The following is a 22062-nucleotide window of genomic DNA, read 5'->3' as shown; positions in this document are numbered from 1 at the left end:
GCCACGGGCATGTCCTGTACTGGCACTTGTAATTAGATCATGACTACAAGGCACTATTGAACCTATCACCACAGTGGCGTGCAAGGCTGATGCTGGTAATTTCATAACTTGTTGTTGCTTGTTGTTTAAAGGGGCCTAACATCGAAGGTCATCGGCCCAATTTCATAACTAAAAAAAGCCTAAAGAGCTTGAATACTTCAGTAGGTACAGTACTAAATTTATTATTATTTATAAAAATAAAACATGTTTTATGGTAAAATATTCTTTATTTTCAACTGATGCTCCAACAACAAACATTTTAACTCCTGGTTCCTCTGCTTCATTTCCTGCGTCCTTTGCTTTATTTCCAAAATTTTCATTTTTTTTTGGTGTTCCAGTCTGGCCATCTCTAGGAGCTCTGTCTGGAGCATCTGGTCATTACACTTTCTCCTAAAAAAGAGAAGCATTGGAAGTTTTAATCAAATTCCGTGCATATTCTACAGGGACATTCTTTTAAGCATGCGGGGGGGATTGTGGCTTGCCCAGTCGCTTGTACTGCAAGCCTTTCTCCCGCCTAGCACTTTGCCGCAATGCGGGCACTTGCCCGGCACTGAATCAGTGTTTTCTCACAAGATTTCCTGCACTTTATGAAGGGATTACGTATATATGCACACTTCCATAATGAAAATAACATTGGAACAACACACTGAGCACTAAACACATGAACACTTGACTGAACTGACCCTTACACTGATAAAAAAGCTCTTAGCAGACTGCAAAGAAGGGGAACTTGTGTAGTGCCGAGAAGTACATTACGGCAAAGTGCTTGGCAGGGGACAAGCTCGCAACGCTAGGGACTGGGCGAGTGGCAATACCCTGCAGAACTTGAAATAATGTCATTTCTAAAATAAAAATTAACACTTATTTACATACTTTGATGACCTGGTTGGGGTTTCAAAGGATGGAGTTTCCTGGGGCATCCTTTCTTCTGCCCCCAAACTCTCTTCTTCTCCAGGTCCTTCCTAAAATGAAAGGAAAAGGAGAAAATTAGAATACATTATCCACAACTGTAATGTTGCCGTACCAAAGCGAAGTTGTCTGGGTCTATTGATCATGTAGGTACCTGAAATGCACCAGCATCATCATCTATGGTGTCAGGCAAAGGATCAAACTGGCCACCGAACATCTCCGAGAGGATCTGCTCGGGTTTCCCCAGAGGTGGTTTCGGTGGACCTCCCCCAGTTTGTCTGGCATCCCTTCTCTGCGCGTCGATGTCGCCCTTTGCCTTTATCTTCATTCTTTTCCATAAACCTGTGCACAAAATGAAAATTACAAATTTTTGAAATGTTCAGTAAGATAATTAGTAATTTCATAATTATGTCATCAAATGGGGTCCTAATAATAAAAAACAGAAAACTTTCCTAATGATGAGGTTATAGATACAAAGACCAGGTTTTAATAATTCTATCAGAGTTAGAATTTTATAATAGACTTAAATGGTACTTCCAAGATACCACTTTTGCCAGTAATGTTGCTAATTTACAAATGGAAGTACCTTTGGGTAACACTTTTATACTGTTTTGTGAGTCACAAGTATGGTTCTGAACCTCCTAAAAGTTTTTAATTTCAACAATGTCTTTGTCCATATTAAGCAAGCATTAATTACCTTCTTACAGTAACAGTACAAATTATTTAAGTTCCCTGCACTGGAAGATTGCTGTTGATTCAACTTGCAATAAATGAGTTTTTTTTTTTTCTTCATGTCAGTCACTAAATTTTACAGGCCTACTCAAATCTAAAACAGACTAATACATGCCCGTCCACCGATATTTGAAGAGGAAATAAATGCTCAAGCTATTCTACCACTTGTTGTCTGTCACACATGAAACTGCCCAATTAATACTATATTTACTCTTTACTCTATTTTATTGTCTTGAAGATACGTGGAATTTAATTTGTCATCATTACAACTATTATATCAATCACAACATTTAGGCAGCCCTGAGATATTTCTACAGAGTACTTTACAATTCAGAAGTATCATTTCAAATGTCCTCCGTCTGCTAGATAAGTAACATAATAATCATAGCTGACAGTGGCACAAATGGACCCTGCCATTTGTTGAATATGCCAATGAAACGTTGCGTCCATAATTCAAGACAGCGAGAAGTTATGACCAACTTAGGCGGTATAAAAAAAACCTAGAACGATGAGGCAATGTTACCAACAAAACAATCATCATTGTAGTCCGGAGGAAGAATGGAAAGGATAGGCATATAAAATTAATAATATCTCACTGTCTTGCATTATGGGAGTGGCGTTTCATAGGACAAATCTTCAGCCAATGGCAGAGTCAATTCGTGCCACCGCCAGCCATGATTAAATATGAATATCAAAGACAAATAACATGTTTAAATAGTTGAGAGGTAGCCATGCAGTAATTACGGATCTGAACATTGTAAAGCACAGATTGCGCCACTTCTGATTTAATATGAATAAGAAATAGAGGGCTTAGTGGCTTGTAACGTTAGCTTGATCACAGACCAATGGCTTTGTCACTAGCCGGACCTAACCTATCCAGACCAGTTGTTTTGTCACTAGCCAGACATAACCAATCCAGACCAGTTGCTTTGTCACAAGCCAGACCTAACCAATCCAGACCAGTTGCTTTGTCACTAGCCAGACCTAACCTATCCAGACCAATGGTTCTGTCACTAGCCGGACCTAACCTATCCAGACCAATGGTTCTGTCACTAGCCGGACCTAACATATCCAGTCAAATGATTTTCTGACTAGCCATGCCTCTGAAAAGTAACACTTTTAATGGTCCAGGGTAGATGAATGCTGAAAAATTACTTCATACACACATACATAAACAAAGTTTAACGTACATAAGAGAATGGAAGGAAGATTTATACCAAATTTAGCATACCTTATTGGAGAGCATCTAAAGAATAATTTGTTCCCTCGAAAATCAGTACTTGCGACATAGCAACCTCTGTACGGAACAACATCCATGTTTAACAATACCTTGTTGATTACCATAGCAACGAAGAATTAATTCATGACCGTAGCAAATAACCATGAATAAATAAAACAGCCCAACTGGTACTAGGATCTAAGTGAAGTTGGTACCAGGAACTAATTATGTTACATCAGTTGGTACCAGTCACCAAGAACTTACTTACATCCCTAATGACAACATTAAACAGCAGTTCCTGCGCTGGTGAGGGTTAAAAGAAGTTGTACCTATATAATACCCGAGATACATACTTCTGGAAGAATCCCTTCAAATTTAAGCATGAAATTCTCATACACTAAATAGATTGTGTAATATAGGAAGCGGTTTAGCGTTGAGAGGCTAATCAGAATTGTCTGACTAAGACGATGCTAGGTTGTCGAGTAATGACATTGTTCATTTATAAGAGACGTACAAATGTAAGATAATGCACTGAATTATTTTAGGAAATAACTTGCTTGTGGTTAAATTTGGGTTAGTGTTCTTGAGTACCAATCTGAATTATTTTGATGTAGCCTATTATTATACTATGATAAAAATCTGGCAAACCTTTTAGCTGAGGCACATCTTTTGGAGGTTTCCCTGCATTCATTGAATTGAATTCGGCAAGGATTTTCACCCAAGCCTCCTTCTTCTTCGTTACCGTGTCGAGGTGGTAACCCATATCCGCTAGAATTGGATAATTTTTGCATATCTCTGCCAACAACTCACTCTCTCGGCAGTTGAACTTGGCCATCTTCCTGAAAATTGAAACAGTTTTATATATATATTAAGTAAATTAACTGGGATAGGTGCAGAATAAGTATGCTGATCAACAGTCAAACAAAACGTCTAACATTTAGACAAAACTTCCAGGTGAATAAAAAAAGTAAAATGTACCAAAACTAGAATACTAAAAATAAAACGGCGTGAGGTGTTACAGCTACCAGAAAAAATACTTGTCTGCATACTGATTCCCACATTCAGAAGAAAGATATCAATGTTATTACAGTGAGGCATCAAGCAGTATACAGCCATTTGATTAATTTCCAAACAGCTACATATTTTAACAAGCAGTAACACAGTCATACATGGTGATAAACACGATGAAAATACCTGTAAAACACAATTCACCTCACCACTCGTAACCTCATTCTTTCACTTCGTAATACCGCTCAATATATTATTATTAATGATATATATTGAATGCAAAATAAAAGAAATAAACAAAGGAAAGAAGCTCTCTACATAAAGAACTTTCAGAAGACTATATTAAATCATAAAAAGTGTAATATGTACTTACGATACTGTAACTTCTATGTGCAAAAATTCTTCTTCAAATGGATATGAGCTTCTTACAGATACAATACTTGTACAATTTCGACACTCAGCACCAAATTCTTGTCTTGTCTTGCGGATATTTATTTGGGATTCAATAGAGCACCAAATTCCTATAGTACACAAAAGATTATCTGATGGACAAGGACTGCAACACAATTTTCTCTTCGCGAAGCCGCTCTTCGATTGTTTTTTGGCATATTGCACTACGAAAAGTCAATGGTCGTGCCACTCACGGCCCGTTGGAAGACGAAAAGTCGATTCCGCTACAGTGTTGCCGACAGTAATACTTGAAACCACGGCTCAGTACCTCGGCCACGTTCAGACTACGTTTTAGAAATCGGACAGGGACTTAGACCACGGCCGCGGTTTAAAAGCTATGGTTTGAAACCACGGCCTGAACCTCGTTTTAGAAATCCACCCAGAGAGTGGTAATGGCTGAGCTGTGTCTGGGTACATATTTTTACTTTTCCCTGGCTCATTGTTGCCCCCTCGAAATTTCTCACTGAATGTTGAGGCAATGGCATCACGGAAGGCAACTATTGTTGTTACAGTAGAATGCACTTTGTTCTGATTTGCCGTGTTTACTATTTAGGTATTAACACATGTCTTTGCTGATGTTACTTATCTTGTTTATGTAGATTTTGTATGCTTTGTAGACGAGTTTCTTGGTCTATTCCTCAAGCATTTATATTAGTCCAACATGAGATTGCTTGTATCCTGTTTCCGTTTCATGCAAAGAATATTCCTTTTGCATATCATTTTGACTATTTCTTTTGTGATCTATGGAGGGATTTTCTTGGTAATGATGGGTAGATGGCTCCTTAGCAGTTATGATAGCTGTTCCCAGCCAGCGTTTTGAAGTTAGAGCCTCCTGTATTAACTTTTTTCCCTGGTGGTATCTTGTATTTTATGGTAGCTGTAACTGCTAGGTGTTCAGAGAAATATAGGATTATTTTAGTCTTTAGTACTGAAGATGGAAAGTTAGTAAGGACAAGAGTTTTCATAAAACGGGTTGGTTCAGTAACAAATTGTTCAAATAACACGTCGTAGAATCCTACAAGGAGAGTTGCTGCTAATGGACAGACGGGAATAGGGAGGAGGTAAGAGGTATCATGCTGCCAGAACATTTCCAAGATAAAATCACCAGCCTTCTAGATACTTTTGAATCAATGTTGTATATTAGAGACAATAGTAATTCCTCCTTGATGTCACCGGGGTAATTTGGAGCTCGGTACATGGAACCAAAAAGGAACTTGCTTCCAGCATACATGAATTCCACCCAAAAATTTCTGCCTTTGTTTCCAGCCGCTCAAAAAGCACAGGGTTAATTTCGGGTTACATGGCAAAAAGTGTGTCCCCCAAGGTTTCCTAGATACTGTGTATGACTGAGGTACCATTTCTATGGCATAGATTAACAAATTTAATCAGGATTCACTAATGCACACAATTGGTGGGTCTAAAGAAGCAAGAATGGCCAGAACTGCCTGTTTATGCTTCACATATTTCAGGCTGTGAGCACTGAACAGTAACTGTCCTGTTACCTGCTGTGCAAGTTTCTGAGTTTATAAGATCACTATTTCCATTGCTTGATGTTATGTTAAAGAATGATTCTGAGATGGAGGAAAACTACATTTGCAACATGACCATGACTGAACCCCTGAGCTAATTTTCCACAGTACAGATTGCACATGTTCTCCGAACTGGTGACCAACAAAATGTACACATCAGAAATAGCTGGTCACATTAACCTCAGAATTACACACGTTACGCAAGTATTTGAAGGAGATTTCTGAGTTTGGCCTTCGGCTCCATTCCACATCTCCACTAACAGCAACTGAACACATCACTAGGTGGAGTAATGATACTGGCAGTTTGGCAACCTTGCAACCTTGCTCCTCCCGCACGTCTACACCGCAGACGTCCCTTACCCATTCCTATGGTGGACTGTAGACCTTCATTTCAACACAACATCCAAGAATTAATCTCATTAATTTCTAAATCTGTATACAATTCTCTGTTTGTCAAGGAGTACTTTGGTACTACTTTTACGGATGTTATTACACATTTTACCACTAAAATCATTACATGAACTCGGTGAAATTGTATCACTACAGAGCTCCTTGCCCCCATTTTGAACTATTTTCAGCTTATTTTGTTGTGATGAGCAGCAAATTTAAATATACAAGAATAACATTCTTGCAAAACCAAACATTAGATTCCTTCACTTTCTTCCAACACAGCCAGACAAGGGGCAGTGTTGCCAACATTTCTATCCCAAAATATACTTTTCACCTGCCTCAACACTGAGGATGCCCAGGCCAACCTGTCGCTTTAAATCAAGCCCCACTTTTGTTTCTCTTTAACTCACTAATTTAACTCTCACAGGATACATTTCTCAAATATGTTGTTTACCTGTTACTCATGACCATATTTCAGCGTTATTGATTTGATGCTTCTTGGAATATTTTGATTAGTGATTGAGTGGTATTTTGCATTTCTACTATACATTGCCCGTGCTCACCAGTTTTTGGAAAAATCAGCTACTACTTACAGGATCAGATGTGAGAACAACGATTGTGAAAGTACAACAGGAGGCCAAGTTAAATGTCACAGAGCAATAAAGGCTTTACCTTCAGACAATTAAATATCTCCAGCTGCGTGGAACAGTGTTAATAATGAGATGATAGAGGTGAAGAAGAATAAACCAAACACAGATAATGGAATATAACACACCAGCCTATGAGGAAAACTACTGGAGTTTCAGCCAAGATCAGATTTTCAAAAGTCAGAATAAATTTTGAGTATGGAAAGCAAATAGTATACATCAGGACATGGTAATCTAACTGCAAATAACCAGGCCTAGAAATATAAGAAAGATTCCAGCCAGGTGTCTGATGATATTCTTCCATCTGAAACAGTTTTCTTTATGTACCTAAAAACACGAAGATAAAAATCTACTATGCATCACAGGAGCCACATTATTCTACAGCTTTGCAAGTTAACAAGCCACAGAAACAACAGTAAATATAGGGATATCGCAGAAAGGAGGTATTTGCCAAGTGTCACTAATGAAAGAAATAGTAGTTCGATAGAAGAACGCGGAGATATGAAAAGAGACAGAATCAAGTGCCTAATTCAAGGCAGCTTGATTCACTGGACAGGTCATGTTGCAAGAATGGCCAACAGCAAAATCATGGTCAACCAGACACCCCAGAAACAGCTTTTACATTATGGAAAACAGAACTGGAATGGTAATATTAATAAGCGAGTGGCGCCATCTAGGCAGCCTGCTGATCACTAGATAATACAGGCTGAGTTATTTTAATTTTGTGGAATATTCTCATGAATGTAGGATGCTAAATGGTTTATTTTGTCACCTATTCAATACATATAAAATATTTTACATTTAGGAATTTATTTTAATTCCGCTTGAGACATGTTTTGCCCTTCATTGAGGGCATTATCAGTCAAATTACCTTCTCAAGGCAAAAATGAGGTACCTGATTAGCATTTAACATGCACAAATTAATACACATTAAAGTGAGGAAATTAAGTATGAGAAACACTTGTACAATGGTGATGGTTAAACAATATAAATTTAAAGAATAAGATCGGCACCAATGCTTAAAATTACTGGGTAATTATAGCAGAGTTCAGTAGTGGAGCTCTGAAGAATAATTGACGCACTCTTGGGAAATTATAAAGTTTATAAAATTATTTACAGTATAACAGTCAGGGGGGAAAGGGTATAGTGCTCGGCGTCAATGTTTATAACAAAAATTACTGTCAATGGTCAGAAACTATGCACTAAATTTACATTATCTAATTGAACAGTTGAGAATATACAGGTCATATACATATTTACAAGAGAGCAGCTTGGTGAGCAAGGCTATAAAAAAACTGTAGTACCAAGTGCGTCCCGTTGTTTGAATCATTGGCAGATGATTGTAGCATTGATATATCAAAATTATGCAGAGTGGTTTAAACTTAGTTTATAATCACAGGGGGGGAGGGAAAATATTCCATAGCCAAATGAGGTTGTATAGTCGTCTGTTTCAAGCACAGGGTTCGTTACGGTGAAATGGTCAGCTCGAACGGAGACTCAATGGGTGCCATAGAGTAACGGTGTATTTGAATGGCAACAATGATGGCAGTTATTTGTGGGTAATTGTATTATTGGAAATATGTTGCAGGTTGAATCCTTTGGTTTTCCTTAATTAACTTCTTGTAGCTTGGAATGATGTGTGAAAAACATCGGTGTGAGATGCCAGCGAGACTTAAATTGATATTATTTTGTGAACGAAAGTAAGAAGGACCTCAGAACGAAGTTACTGTTTTTTGTTGCTGGTCTAGTGAAATAGAATGGAGTTGCTTATGTTATGAACTGCAGTGAAGAGATTAGAATGTATACGGTAACCATGGAATCAGAGCGATGTAGCTGGGATGAGGCATCTCTTCACTTGGTCTGCGAAGAGGAGCCGTAGTGGCACGCCATTTTCGTGCCGATGTGCGCTGGAATTCTAGTGTGTTGGTGGAAGTTGTGTTGTATGAAGTGGAAGTTATCTGTAATCGAGATGTTAATAGTATTAGTTGATGTGTGAGAAAAGATCATGGTAAGTAATGAAGGGTAAATGTTATGTTACATACTGATGTGTCACTGGGAGGCTATTTATTGATGGATGCTGGTTGACTATGAAGGAGGCTCAGTTGGGAATGCGCACAGGTGGTTGGCAATGGCGGCGGGAGGGGGTGGGGAGCTTTGGGAGGGAGGAGCATGGGCGGAGTTCATGCGCAGAGGTGAGCTGTCGGAATGGAGGAAGGTAGAGTGGAGGGGTGAGCTTGTTATGTGTTGGGAGTGCTGTTTGATAAGGTGTTGGTTTGTCAAAAGGTGGGGGGGTGTATGGACTCGAAAATTATGTGGATAGTATTGATGTCTTTTTTATTAATGTGATTGAATGTTATTTGCATGTGTTGGGTGTTGTAGTGTTTTTATTGGTTGAATGGCTTTTATTTCTCGTATTGTATCGATGGGGTCGCAGTGGAGGGGGAAGTGTTTGGGTGGGAGGATGTATGGCCTTGCTGTCATTGCGTGTGGGGGAATTGATGGGAATGGGGGAGGTGGGGGGGGGAGGGGGGTAACTGTTGACGTGCTGGGTGAGTTAGTTAATGTGGTATTAAAGATTTTAGACAAGTTGTTGGCTTGAAAATTCATTTTTTGTAGCAAGGTGGGAATTTGTTCATAAAGGTTTTTTTTATATCTATTATCTATATCAAGGCAACAACTTGTCTAAAATCTTTAATACCACATTAACTAACTCATCCAGCACGTCAATAGTTACCCCCCTCCCTCCATTCCCACCAATTACCCCACTCGCAATGATAGCAAGGCCGTACCTCCTCCCACCCAAACACTTCCCCCTCCACTGCGACCCCATCGATACAATTACATAAAATCAGCTTCATGGTCTATATCACACTTCAATAGATTCACAATTAAGTATTTAATTTATTTTCCACCTAGTCGATACAATGATTGCTTAAGGCAATTTTTAATGGTCAAAAGTGGTACATGTTTCGTATATTATCAACATCTTCAGCCACATAACACTGTTTAGATGAAAAATATATAAAATTGACAAAGTATGTTAATTTTAAGGACACTTCCTCTAAAGCATTACTTTGTCAATTTTATATATTTTTCATCTAAACAGTGTTATGTGGCTGAAGATGTTGATAATATACGAAACATGTACCACTTTTGACCATTAAAAATTGCCTTAAGCAATCATTGTATCGACTAGGTGGAAAATAAATTAAATACTTAATTGTGAACCCATCGATACAATACGAGAAATAAAAGCCATTCAACCAATAAAAACACTACAACACCCAACACATGCGAGTAACATTCAACCGCATTAATAAAAGAGACATCAATACTATCCACATAATTTTCAAGTCCATATATCCCCCCCCCCCTCTTTTTACAAACCAACACTTCATCAACCAGCACTCCCAACACATAACAAGCTCACCCCTCCACTCTACCTTCCTCCATTCCGACAGCTCAAGTCTGCGCATGAACTCCACCCATGCTCCTCCCTCCCAAAGCTCCCCACCCCGTCCCACCGCCATTGCCAACCACCTGTGCGCATTCCCAACTGAGCCTCCTTCATAGTCAACCAGCATCCATCAATAAATAGCCACCCAGCGACACATCAGTATGTAACATAACATTTACCCTTCATTACTTGCCATAATATTTTCTCACACATCAACTAATACTATTAACATCTCGATTACAGATAACTTCCACTTCATACAACACAACTTCCACCAGCACGCTAGAATTCCAGCGCACATTGGCACGAAAATGGCGTGCCACTACGGCTCCTCTTCGCAGACCAAATGAAGAGATGCCTCATCCCAGCTACATCGCTCCGACTCCGTAGTTACCGTATACATTCTAATCTCTCCACTGCAGTTCATAACATAAGCAACTCCATTCTATTTCACTAGACCAGCAACAAAAAACAGTAACTTCGTTCTGAGGTCCTTCTTACTTTCGTTCACAAAATAATATCAATTTAAGTCTCGCTGGCATCTCACACCAATGTTTTTCACACATCATTCCAAGCTACAAGAAGTTAATTAAGGAAAACCGAAGGATTCAACCCGCAACATATTCCCAATAATACAATTACCCACAAATAACTGCCATCATTGTTGCCATTCAAATACACCGTTACTCTATGGCACCCATTGAGTCTCCGTCCGAGCTGACCATTTCACCGTAACGAACCCTGTGCTTGAAACAGACGACTATACAACCTCATTTGGCTATGCAATATTTTCCCTGCCCCCTGTGATTATAAACTAAGATTAAACCACTCTGCATAATTTTGATATGTCACTGCTACAATCATCTTCCAATGATTAAAACAACGGGACGCACTTTGTACTAGAATTTTTTTATATTCTTGCTCACCAAGCTGCTCTCTTGTAAATATGTATATAAACTGTATATTCTCAATTGTTCAATTAGATAATGTAAATTAAGTGCATAGTTTCCGACCATTGACAGTAATTTTTGTTATAAACATTGACGCCGAGCACTATACCCTTTCCCCCCTGACTGTTATGCTGTAAATAATTTTATAAACTTTATAATTTCCCAAGAGTGCGTCAATTATTCTTCAGAGCTCCACTACTGAACTCTGCTATAAATACCCAGTAATTTTAAGCATTGGTGCCGATCTTATTCTTTAAATTTATATTCTTTAACCATCACCATTGTACAAGTGTTTCTCATAATTAATTTCCTCATTTTAATGTGTATTAATTTGTACATGTTAAATGCTACTCAGGTACCTCATTTTTGCCTTGAGAAGGTAATTTGACTGATGATGCCCTCAATGAAGGGCGAAACATGTCTCAGGCGGAATTAAAATAAATTCCTAAATGTAAAATATTTTATAGGTGACAAAATAAACCATTTGGCATCCTACATTCAGTATCTTCAATACGGATAACAATGATTTTTATCACTTGCATATTCTCATGAGCCATGATCAAACCAACAAGTTTGAACCATGTATGAAGCACAGGTGACAGAATTTGATAGTGATCTGGTTGGACCTGTGCTCACTTTGAACCCACGATACTGGGATCTCGAGGTCTCCACTCCACCACTTTACTGCAGAGGGAGTTACTTAACACATAAAAAGCAAATTCCATATTGTTGAGGATTAGGGGTGTAAAATCTAATTAAGCTAAACTGTACTTACTTGTCTTCTTCTTTGAAACAGGTAACCAGCTGACCAACTGTGTGTTCATTCACACATATTTCATCCTTAGTAATGGTAGTAGGCTGTAAGGAAGAAATATGCAAAGCAAAGTAAGAGATGTAGAGTAAACAGATAACAAGATGAAAAGTTTACGAATAGACATGACATAGCTAACAAAATAAATTTCATAGTTGCACAATAAAAATATCAGTTTTCTGCGAACCATGTGACCTTGCCGCGGTGGGGAGGCTTGCGTGTCCCAATGATGCAGATAGCCGAGCTGCAGGTGCAACCATATCGGATGGGTATCTGTTGAGAGACCAGACTAACGAATGGTTCATCGAAAGTGGGGTAGCAGCCTTTCGGGTAGTTGCAAGGGTGGCAGTCTAGATGATGGACTGATACGGCCTTGTAATAATACTCCACATTGCTTAGCTGTATTGATACTGCTACACGGCTGAAAGCAACGGGAAACTACAGCCGTAACTACCTCCCGAGGACATGCAGCTCTCTCTGTATCAATGATGTACTGATGATGGGTTCTTCCCGGGTAAAATATTCCGGAGGTAAACTAGTCCCCCATTCGGATCTCTGGGTGGGGACTACACGAGAGGGGGCGATCATCAGGAAGATGGATACTGACATTCTGCGAGTTGGAGCGTGGAATGTTAGATGTTTGAATCGTTGTGGTAGGTTAGAGAATCTGAAAAGGGAGATGGATAGGCTAAAGTTAGATCTAGTTGGTATAAGTGAAGTACGTTGGCAGGAAGAACAACATTTTTGGTCAGGCGACTACGGAATTATCAACACAAAATCAAACAGGGGGAATGCAGGAGTTGGTTTAATAATGAATAAGAAAATAGGGCAGCGGGTAAGCTACTACGACCAGCATAGTGAAAGAATTATTGTCGTCAAGATAGACACCAAGCCAATGCCTACCACAATAGTGCAGGTCTATATGCCCACTAGTTCAGCGGATGATGAAGAAATAGAAAGAATATATGAGGAGATAGAAGATTTAATACAATATGTACAAGGTGACGAGAATCTAATTGTGATGGGAGACTGGAATGCAGTGGTAGGCCAAGGAAGAGAAGGTAGTACAGTAGGAGAATTTGGATTGGGACAAAGGAACGAAAGAGGAAGTCGGCTGATTGAATTCTGCACTGATCATAGTCCTTGCCAATCCTTGGTTCAAACACCACAAACGGCGGCTGTATACATGGACGAGACCTGGAGACACTGGATGGTATCAAATAGACTTCATTATGATTAGGCAGAGATTCAGAAACCAGGTGTTGGATTGCAAAACTTTCCCAGGAGCAGACGTGGACTCTGACCACAACTTGTTGGTCATGAAATGTCATCTGAAGTTGAAGAAATTGAAGATAGGAAAGAATGCAAAAAGATGGGATCTAGACAAGTTGAAAGAAAAGAGTATGAGGGATTGTTTCAAGGAACATGTTGCACAAGGACTAAATGAAAAGGCTGAAGGAAACACTATAGAGGAGGAGTGGAGAGTTATGAAAAATGAAGTCAGTAGGGCTGCTGAAGAAATGTTAGGAAGGAAGAAAAGATCAACTAAGAATCAGTGGATAACTCAGGAGATACTAGACCTGATTGATGAACGACAAAAATACAAGAATGCTAGAAATGAAGAGGGCAGAAAAGAATACAGGCGATTAAAGAATCAAGTGGATAGAAAGTGCAAGGTAGCTAAGGAAGAATGGATGAAGGAGAAGTGCAAGGATGTCGAAGGCTGTATGTTCCTGGGAAAGGTAGATGCCACATACAGGAAAATCAAGGAAACCTTTGGAGAAAGGAAATCTAGGTGTATGAATATTAAGAGCTCAGATGGAAAGCCACTTCTAGGGAAAGAAGACAAAGCAGAAAGATGGCATGAGAATATACAACAGTTGTATCAAGCTAAAGATGTAGATAATTTGGTTCTGGAACATGAAGAGGTTGTTGATGCTGATGCAATGGGAGACCCAATTTTGAGGTCAGAGTTTGACAGAGCTGTGAGTGACCTAAATAGGAACAAGGCACCTGGAATTGATGACACTCCCTCTGAATTACTGACTGCCGTAGGAGAAACCAGCATGGCAAGGTTATTTCATTTAGTGTGCAAGATGTATGAGACAGGAGAAGTCCCATCCGATTTTCGGCAGAATGTTGTTATACTTATTCCCAAGAAAGCCGGTGCTGACAGGTGTGAAAACTACCGCACCATTAGTTTAGTATCTCATGCCTGCAAAATTTTAACAGGTATTATTTACAGAAGAATGGAAAAACAAGTTGAAGCTGAGTTGGGAGAAGATCAATTTGGCTTCAGAAGAAACGTAGGAACACGTGAAGCAATCCTGACTTTATGTCTGATCTTAGAGGATCGAATCAAGAAGGTCAAGCCCACATACATGGCACTTGTAGATCTAGAAAAGGCATTCGATAATGTTGATTGGGCCAAATGATTCTGAAGATAATAGGGATCAGATACCGAGAATGAAGAATTATCTACAACCTGTATAAAAATCAGTCTGCAGTGATAAGAATCGAGGGCTTTGGAAAAGAAGCAGCAATCCAGAAAGGCATGAGGCAAGGCTGCAGTTTGTCTCCTCTCCTTTTCAATGTTTACATAGAACAGGCAGTAAAGGAAATCAAAGAGAAATTTGGAATGGGAATCACAGTCCAAGGAGAGGAAATCAAAACCTTGAGATTTGCCGATGATATTGTTATTTTATCTGAGACTGCAGAAAATCTCGAGAAGTTGCTGAATGGTATGGATGAAGTCTTGGGTAAGGAGCACAAGATGAAAATAAATAAGTCCAAAACAAAAGTAATGGAGTGCAGTCGAACGAAGGCAGGTAATGTAGGAAATATTAGATTAGGAAATGAAGTCTTAAAGGAAGTAGATGAATATTGTTACTTGGGTAGTAAAATAACTAACGATGGCAGAAGTTAAGGAGGACATAAAATGCAGACTAGCACAAGCAAGCAAGAGCTTTCTTAAGAAAAGAAATTTGCTCACTTCAAACATTGATATCGAAATTAGAAAGATGTTTTTTTTTAAGACTTTCGTGTGGAGCGTTGCATTGTATGGAAGTGAAACATGGACGATAACTGGCTCAGAAAGAAAGAGAATAGAAGCTTTTGAAATGTAGTGTTACAGAAGAATGCTGAAGGTGAGATGGATAGATCGAATCACGAATGAAGAGATACTGAATCGAATTGGTGAGAGGAGATCGATTTGGCTAAATTTGACAAGAAGAGCTAGAATGATAGGACACATCTTAAGACACCCAGGACTTGTTCAGTTGGTTTTTGAAGGAAGTGTAGGTGGTAAGAATGGTAGGGGTAGACCAAGGTATGAATATGACAAGCAGATTAGAGCAGATGTAGGATGCAATAGTTACGTAGAAATGAAAAGGTTAGCACATGATAGGGTGGCATGGAGGGCTGCATCAAACCAGTCTATGGACTGATGACTCAAACAACAACAACATTCTCATAATGTAAAATGCAAACAAACAACTGTCAGGTCATAATCATATGAAGAACAGAAACAAGAAATGGAACTCACAATAGGATAAAGAGGATAGCATTGAAAGAGGGAGCAAAGGAAGAAAAGAAGCTTGAAGGACAAGAATAATTTCCAAACTTCTTGCCTACTCTTTCTACAACATCCTGTCATTGTGTTCATCCTATTATGTGTTCATTTATTTGTTTCTTGTGTTCCCACAGATAACTCTGATTGTCAGACATACATTGGATTTTAACCTGAGAAACGTCAATCTCTTACCTACCATGAGCAAGTTCGGTCAACACTTAGTCAGTTGTTGAACTTTCAATTGATTCTTGAAAATCTGAAGGTCTTACCAATATAGACTGACAACATATACATTCATATTTTAAATGACAATGCTCGCCCTGATTTCTAGGGGTAGCGTGTACACCGCATTCCTGGAAGCACCAGAATTAATTCTAGGACAAGTCACAGATTATTACTGGAAACTGATGGCTAGTTTTTGGTGCAGTCAGTCTATATGAGAACAATGAAAGTGTTAATTGATAGTCTAAAAAGGGAAGAATAATGGCCTAGAAAATATGTTGTGCTCATCACACGTCATCTTATAAACTGCAGGCCATCAAGCTGAGCAGAGATTGCTTTGCAGGGTAATACTCATCAGAGCTGAAGTGCCATGGGTTTTGGATTGGTTTCTAAAGGACTCTATTCAGAGAGTTTAAAACTACCTAATATGTTTCCTACACATGAGAAGAACAGCCTAACATTTTTAAAAATTATCATTCAAGTGACATAGTCTGCACTTGACATTGTATTCAATGTTATATTAATGCTACTTCACAGGTTTTTTTAAAGAGAGAAACCTTACACTTTGCTTCCTCAGAAGTGAACTTTCAACTGTTCTAATAAAGGTGAAAGGATTCAATTTAGTTACCTGTCAATGAGTATTTCACCAATAGAACAATGGTCATATGAATTCTTTAATCCAAACCTTACTAACGAAAGATGAAGGAGATTAAGTAATGTTGTATATTTTGAAGCTAACAACCAGCAAAAGAGAAGAAAATCCCAATGTCTTGTGTAGCAAATCCTGAAAAAAGAAATCAAGGACGCAAAGTGCATGGGTATAACCTCCCAGGAATCTCTTAAGGCTCAATTCTTCCCAGATAAGTCTCTTCAGGATCGGCTGCATCTATAGATACGGCACTTAACACATGTAGCATTACACTGTATTTAATGTAAAACTTTTTATTGGAAAGGCAACCCCATCTGTTGACAACAAAGCTTCAAACAACAATCTACATTAATTTCATGAGAAAACATGTTTGAAATGGGCAATTGTCCAGAAATATCCATAAAATGTGACCAATGAACTGTGTAAATGAAGATTAAGTAGGCCACAGGTGGATGAAGACAGATATTACGTTTAATTAGCTCCAGAAAATGAAGGCAAACCAAAGTATGGGATATAAAATGGTGAGAACTTTAATAGTGTCAACACTGCTGCAGAGACACATGCAATGGAATCTAATAATGTCACTGACAGCACACACTAGTTACATATCTACATTAACTCAGAGCATATGAACTCTCCCTTCTCTTTTCACGCACATGCGAACAGGTATAGGGAACACAGCCTCATATTAGCTGGCAATCTAAGATTGTATTGTCATTATGTTTTTGAAACAGGAACAATGGAATTTTATGAAGTCTGAATGTGCCAGAGGTTGTACAGCATGACAGTGCCATCAAGGTCATCCAGAGGCTTGCAGGGAATCTTCATTGCCTTACAGAACAGTGGTACAGTGGATAAAAGCCTTCAAAATGGAACGTTAATATGTGGCAGACATGCATCAACCAGATTACCCTAGTGTCAGTGAAGGAGAGGTGCATGTTACTGGACACTGGTCAATGTCATATGATATGTGAGCTGGCCCGAGACACAGCATCAACAAATACGACTGTGCTCCATATTTGAAGGAACACCTGGGCATGAGAAAAATGTCATCACAATGGGTTCCGCATGATTCAACAGAAATGCAGAAATGATTACGATACGATTCCACTCATAAACTTTTGGAGTACTATGAGTACCAAAAAGAAACTTTCTTATGCCAAATTGATACGCTGTGTGAGACACGGGCTATGAGCCGCAACTGAAATGTGGATCAAACTAATGGTATCATTGCAGGGAACCATAAAGATTGAGAGTTTGTGAGAATCCCAGCCATGTTACAGTTTATCGTAACGCCATATGTTCCTCAACAGCATACCGTTAATGTGTATTACCCGTCATTTTCCATGACAATGCTCAGCTGCATGCAGCTCAAACTGTGGCTGGTAACTGGATGCTCACAAAGCTGGTGACAACTCTGAAGGACAGTAAATCTTGGTATAAGCTACTCCGGCAGTTGAATCTTCCACTGGCTGGAGCGCTATGACGTCACGCGGTATGAACAATAGCAAGTAACGTACACAGTCGCAGTACAGCAGGCCTGTGAGTTCTCGTACCCTGTGAAATATCTTCTCAATGTTTTATCAAATAATAGTCTGGTTTAGTCCGATTCGATAAGTAACGGTACTTCCAATAGATTTAAAAATGTGAAAATGCATTAAATTTCGTCACATGCTGAGCAGGTAGAACATCAACTATCAAATACATGACATATAATACGATAAGATATAAAATATTGTCATGAAACTCAAAATAATTTATTTCCTGATGAAGTAAATAGTTATATCAAATGGCATAGGAAAATATACATCACATCGACATTTTTATGGAATTATATTAATTTATTAAAATGTACGTGTCAGGAGACTTAATTACTTGATGAACCAGGGCACAGCTTAGCCTTCTTATTGGCGTATTTTCTCAGTGCTAGCTCCTTACTCTTTGCATTAAAATGCCATATCCTAATAAATGTCCTGGTCCTTATGTAGAGACAAATTATTTTGTCATGGAATACTGGAAATTTGACTTAATATTAGAAATAAAAGAGTTTTCATTACGTTTTTGCATCTGGATACAGTCTTACCGTGAAACACACCGAAATTTAGAACTCAGCTATGTTTCTTAACCACTCTTGACTGGGATGTGCGAGGCCCTTTTGAAATAATTGAGATCCAGTAAGAGGTCTCTTCTTGCATGACATTTTTGTCTCTTTCTTCGTATTTACTGTATATCAGATCACGGATACTGTATTACTTCACGAGCTTCAAAATATATTCAGAAATATGAGTTCTTAGCACATAATAATGTTAATGTTATTGGATTTTATATCCCACTAACTATGTATTTGAGCACCTTCACCAACAGACTGAGACGGGATATAACCTGCCAAGTTGGTCTAAGAAGGCCAGCGCTCTACCATTTGAGTTGCTACTCAGCCCGGCTATTAGCACATAATAGTAATTATGGAAAATATGATTTTCATTCAGTTATTTAATCTGATACCTTTTTACTGTACGAGCTGTAATAATAGGGATATTCAAGAGTTTATCACAAAGTGTTTCAACAACCAAGCATTGCTGACAAGAAAGTATTGTTATGCCTTCACAGTAGCAAATTACTGTAACTGGCTATGATGGTTGTTGTCATTATTGCCTTTATAATATGCAAAATAACAATGTTATTTGTGTTACGTTTCACTACCAACATTTGCAGTTTTCTGAGACTTGAATGTCATAATTTTGTCCCACGGGAGTTCTTTTAAGTGCTGACAATTTATAGCGCCACACACATTTCCATAATATGTTGACTGCATTTTAATTAGTACAGTGGTTCTACTTCAGATACTAACAACACGAACATTGTTCTCATAGTGAACCACTATAAAATTATTATGTATCCGTGATCTGATATACAGTAAATACGTAGAAAGAGACAAAAATATTGGTCGGTCACTTGCTTTCTTCCTTACGCTGCATGAACCATCAACGATAGACCCCAAGTGTAAGCATACGAATTGTAGAGCATAGAAACATCTACAAAAAAAAGTCTGTGATGGCACATACCTATTTCCAACTGGCTGCCCTCTAGAAGCAATTTTATGCTATAGTCCACGGTAAAAAATATAACTCCTTAAAATTAAATAAATATTTTGATATTATCGAGTTCCTCGTCAAAATAAATTATTTGACCTCTTCCAGTATTTTATAAGGATTACAATAACCTTGTCAGGACATTATTTGCATGAATGGTACAAAAGTTATGACCATTTTAGACTGTAGTGGTAATACGTGTCAGCAGGACCGGTGAGCTCTGTCTCATATCACATGATGTCACGCAGATGGCAGCCAGAGGGAGAAACAAGTGAGCGCGATGCAGGAAGAGACCCCCCTGTGAGTTGTAATTAAATAGTTGCCGCTATTAAAGTTACAATCCTCTATTTACAACTTGCTTCACCGGCACAGATAGTTCTTATGGCAATGATGGGATAGAAAAGGTCTAGGACTGAGAATGAAGCAGCCTTGGCATTAGATAAGGTAAAGTTCCAGCATTTGCCTTGTTTAAAAGTGGGAATCCACAAAAAAATAATCTTTGGAAGAATGGCTAACAGAAAAGTGCGCTGATATTCAAAACTTTATGGCCCTGGGAGAGGTAGAACCTGCATACAGGAAAATCAAGGAAGCCATTGGAGTAAGGAAAACCAAGTAAGAAAAAGAAGTGATTGCTGATACTGAGCCATCACCAGGATGCCTCAATATGTAGTAATAATAACACTGTGGATACATTTATTTAATAATATGCATAGAGCTGGGTACGAAGTAAGGGGGGTTCAATAGCCGCTGATATAGGCGAGCCGGAGCTTGTAATTTTCCAGTAAACTCTGTGCTGTTTAAATTCAAAGTGAGTTGTTGCCTGGTATCTACACATGCCAACCCCCTTACAACTTTAAAATTCAACCAACCCAAGCTTGGCGGAGGTCAGATTCAAATATGGGGAACCCCTCAACAACTCTTCAGGATGACCAACTTCAACTTCACTGGAAAGGGATCTCAGCATTTTCATAGCTAATTTCGCCCTAAGCTAGAATTCCACAGGTCCGAACTGCATAACACTTGCGTATGTATTTATCAGTCACACATATGTGCAAACAATGCCTACTTGTGCATTATCACAGTAACTCTATTCAAATGGAAAGTCGTTGGGCCGAACCAGAGTCCGTTACAGGCGACCTCAGTGTTTGTAGGAGATTCAGCGGCTGCCACAAACAGACAGTGAGTTTATTTAAAGACCTGTGGTGGGGGAAGCAGCCCATTCTTCTGTTGAGATTAGTGAGAACAGTACAATGTGCACGAGTGATGATAGTTCTTTGTACTGACCAAAAACGGTTACACGCTATTTCCGCGTTAATATTTATTCTCGAGCTGAAATTTACAGGATAATTATTATATCCTAATATCTGATACAATATGTCAAAGGTGACGAGAATCTAATTGTGATGGGAGACTGGAATGCAGTGGTAGGCCAAGGAAGAGAAGGTAGCACAGTAGGAGAATTTGGATTGGGACAAAGGAACGAAAGAGGAAGTCGGCTGGTTGAATTCTGCACTGACCATAATTTAGTCCTCGCCAATACTTGGTTCAAACACCACAAACGACGGCTGTATACGTGGACGAGACCTGGAGACACTGGAAGGTATCAAATAGACTTCATTATGATTAGGCAGAGATTCAGAAACCAGGTGTTGGATTGCAAAACTTTCCCAGGAGCAGACGTGGACTCTGACCACAACTTGTTGGTCATGAAATGCCATCTGAAATTGAAGAAATTGAAGAAAGGAAAGAATGCAAAAAGATGGGATCTAGACAAGTTGAAAGAAAAGAGTGTGATGGATTGTTTCAAGGAACATGTTGCACAAGGACTAAATGAAAAGGCCGAAGGAAACACAGTAGAGGAAGAGTGGAGAGTCATGAAAAATGAAGTCAGTAGGGCTGCTGAAGAAATGTTAGGAAGGAAGAAAAGATCAACTAAGAATCAGTGGATAACTCAGGAGATACTAGACCTGATTGATGAACGACGAAAATACAAGAATGCTAGAAATGAAGAGGGCAGAAAAGAATACAGGCGATTAAAGAATCAAGTGGATAGAAAGTGCAAGGTAGCTAAGGAAGAATGGCTGAAGGAGAAGTGCAAGGATGTCGAAGGCTGTATGGTCCTGGGAAAGGTAGATGCTGCATACAGGAAAATCAAGGAAACCTTTGGAGAAAGGAAATCTAGGTGCATGAATATTAAGAGCTCAGATGGAAAGCCACTTCTAGGGAAAGAAGACAAAGCAGAAAGATGGCAGGAGCATATCCAACAGTTGTATCAAGGTAACGATGTAGATAATTTCGTTTTGGAACATGAAGAGGCTGTTGATGCTGATGAAATGGGAGACCCAATTTTGAGGTCAGAGTTTGACAGAGCTGTGAGTGACCTAAATAGG

The 22062-nt window shown here is 38.9% G+C and overlaps 1 protein-coding gene across 1 annotated transcript in view; it reads right to left on the bottom strand.

Moving 5' to 3' along the window:
* Positions 1 to 233: 233 nt before the first annotated feature.
* LOC137501029 (uncharacterized) overlaps positions 234 to 22062 on the bottom strand; it is a 40361-nt gene continuing 18532 nt past the window's right edge. The window contains exons 4-8 of the mRNA XM_068227886.1: positions 12106 to 12188; positions 3548 to 3738; positions 1103 to 1290; positions 913 to 1001; positions 234 to 429 (exon numbers count right to left, since the gene is read on the bottom strand). Coding sequence (XP_068083987.1) covers positions 249 to 429; positions 913 to 1001; positions 1103 to 1290; positions 3548 to 3738; positions 12106 to 12188 — 732 coding nt within the window. The 3' untranslated portion in view covers positions 234 to 248. The remainder of the gene's footprint in view (positions 430 to 912; positions 1002 to 1102; positions 1291 to 3547; positions 3739 to 12105; positions 12189 to 22062) is intronic.

The sequence above is a fragment of the Anabrus simplex genome, chromosome 5, assembly GCF_040414725.1.
Source record: "Anabrus simplex isolate iqAnaSimp1 chromosome 5, ASM4041472v1, whole genome shotgun sequence".
Classification (NCBI taxonomy): domain Eukaryota; kingdom Metazoa; phylum Arthropoda; class Insecta; order Orthoptera; family Tettigoniidae; genus Anabrus; species Anabrus simplex.
Note: the sequence above shows the minus strand (reverse complement) of the source record. Positions and strands in the feature narration are given on the sequence as shown.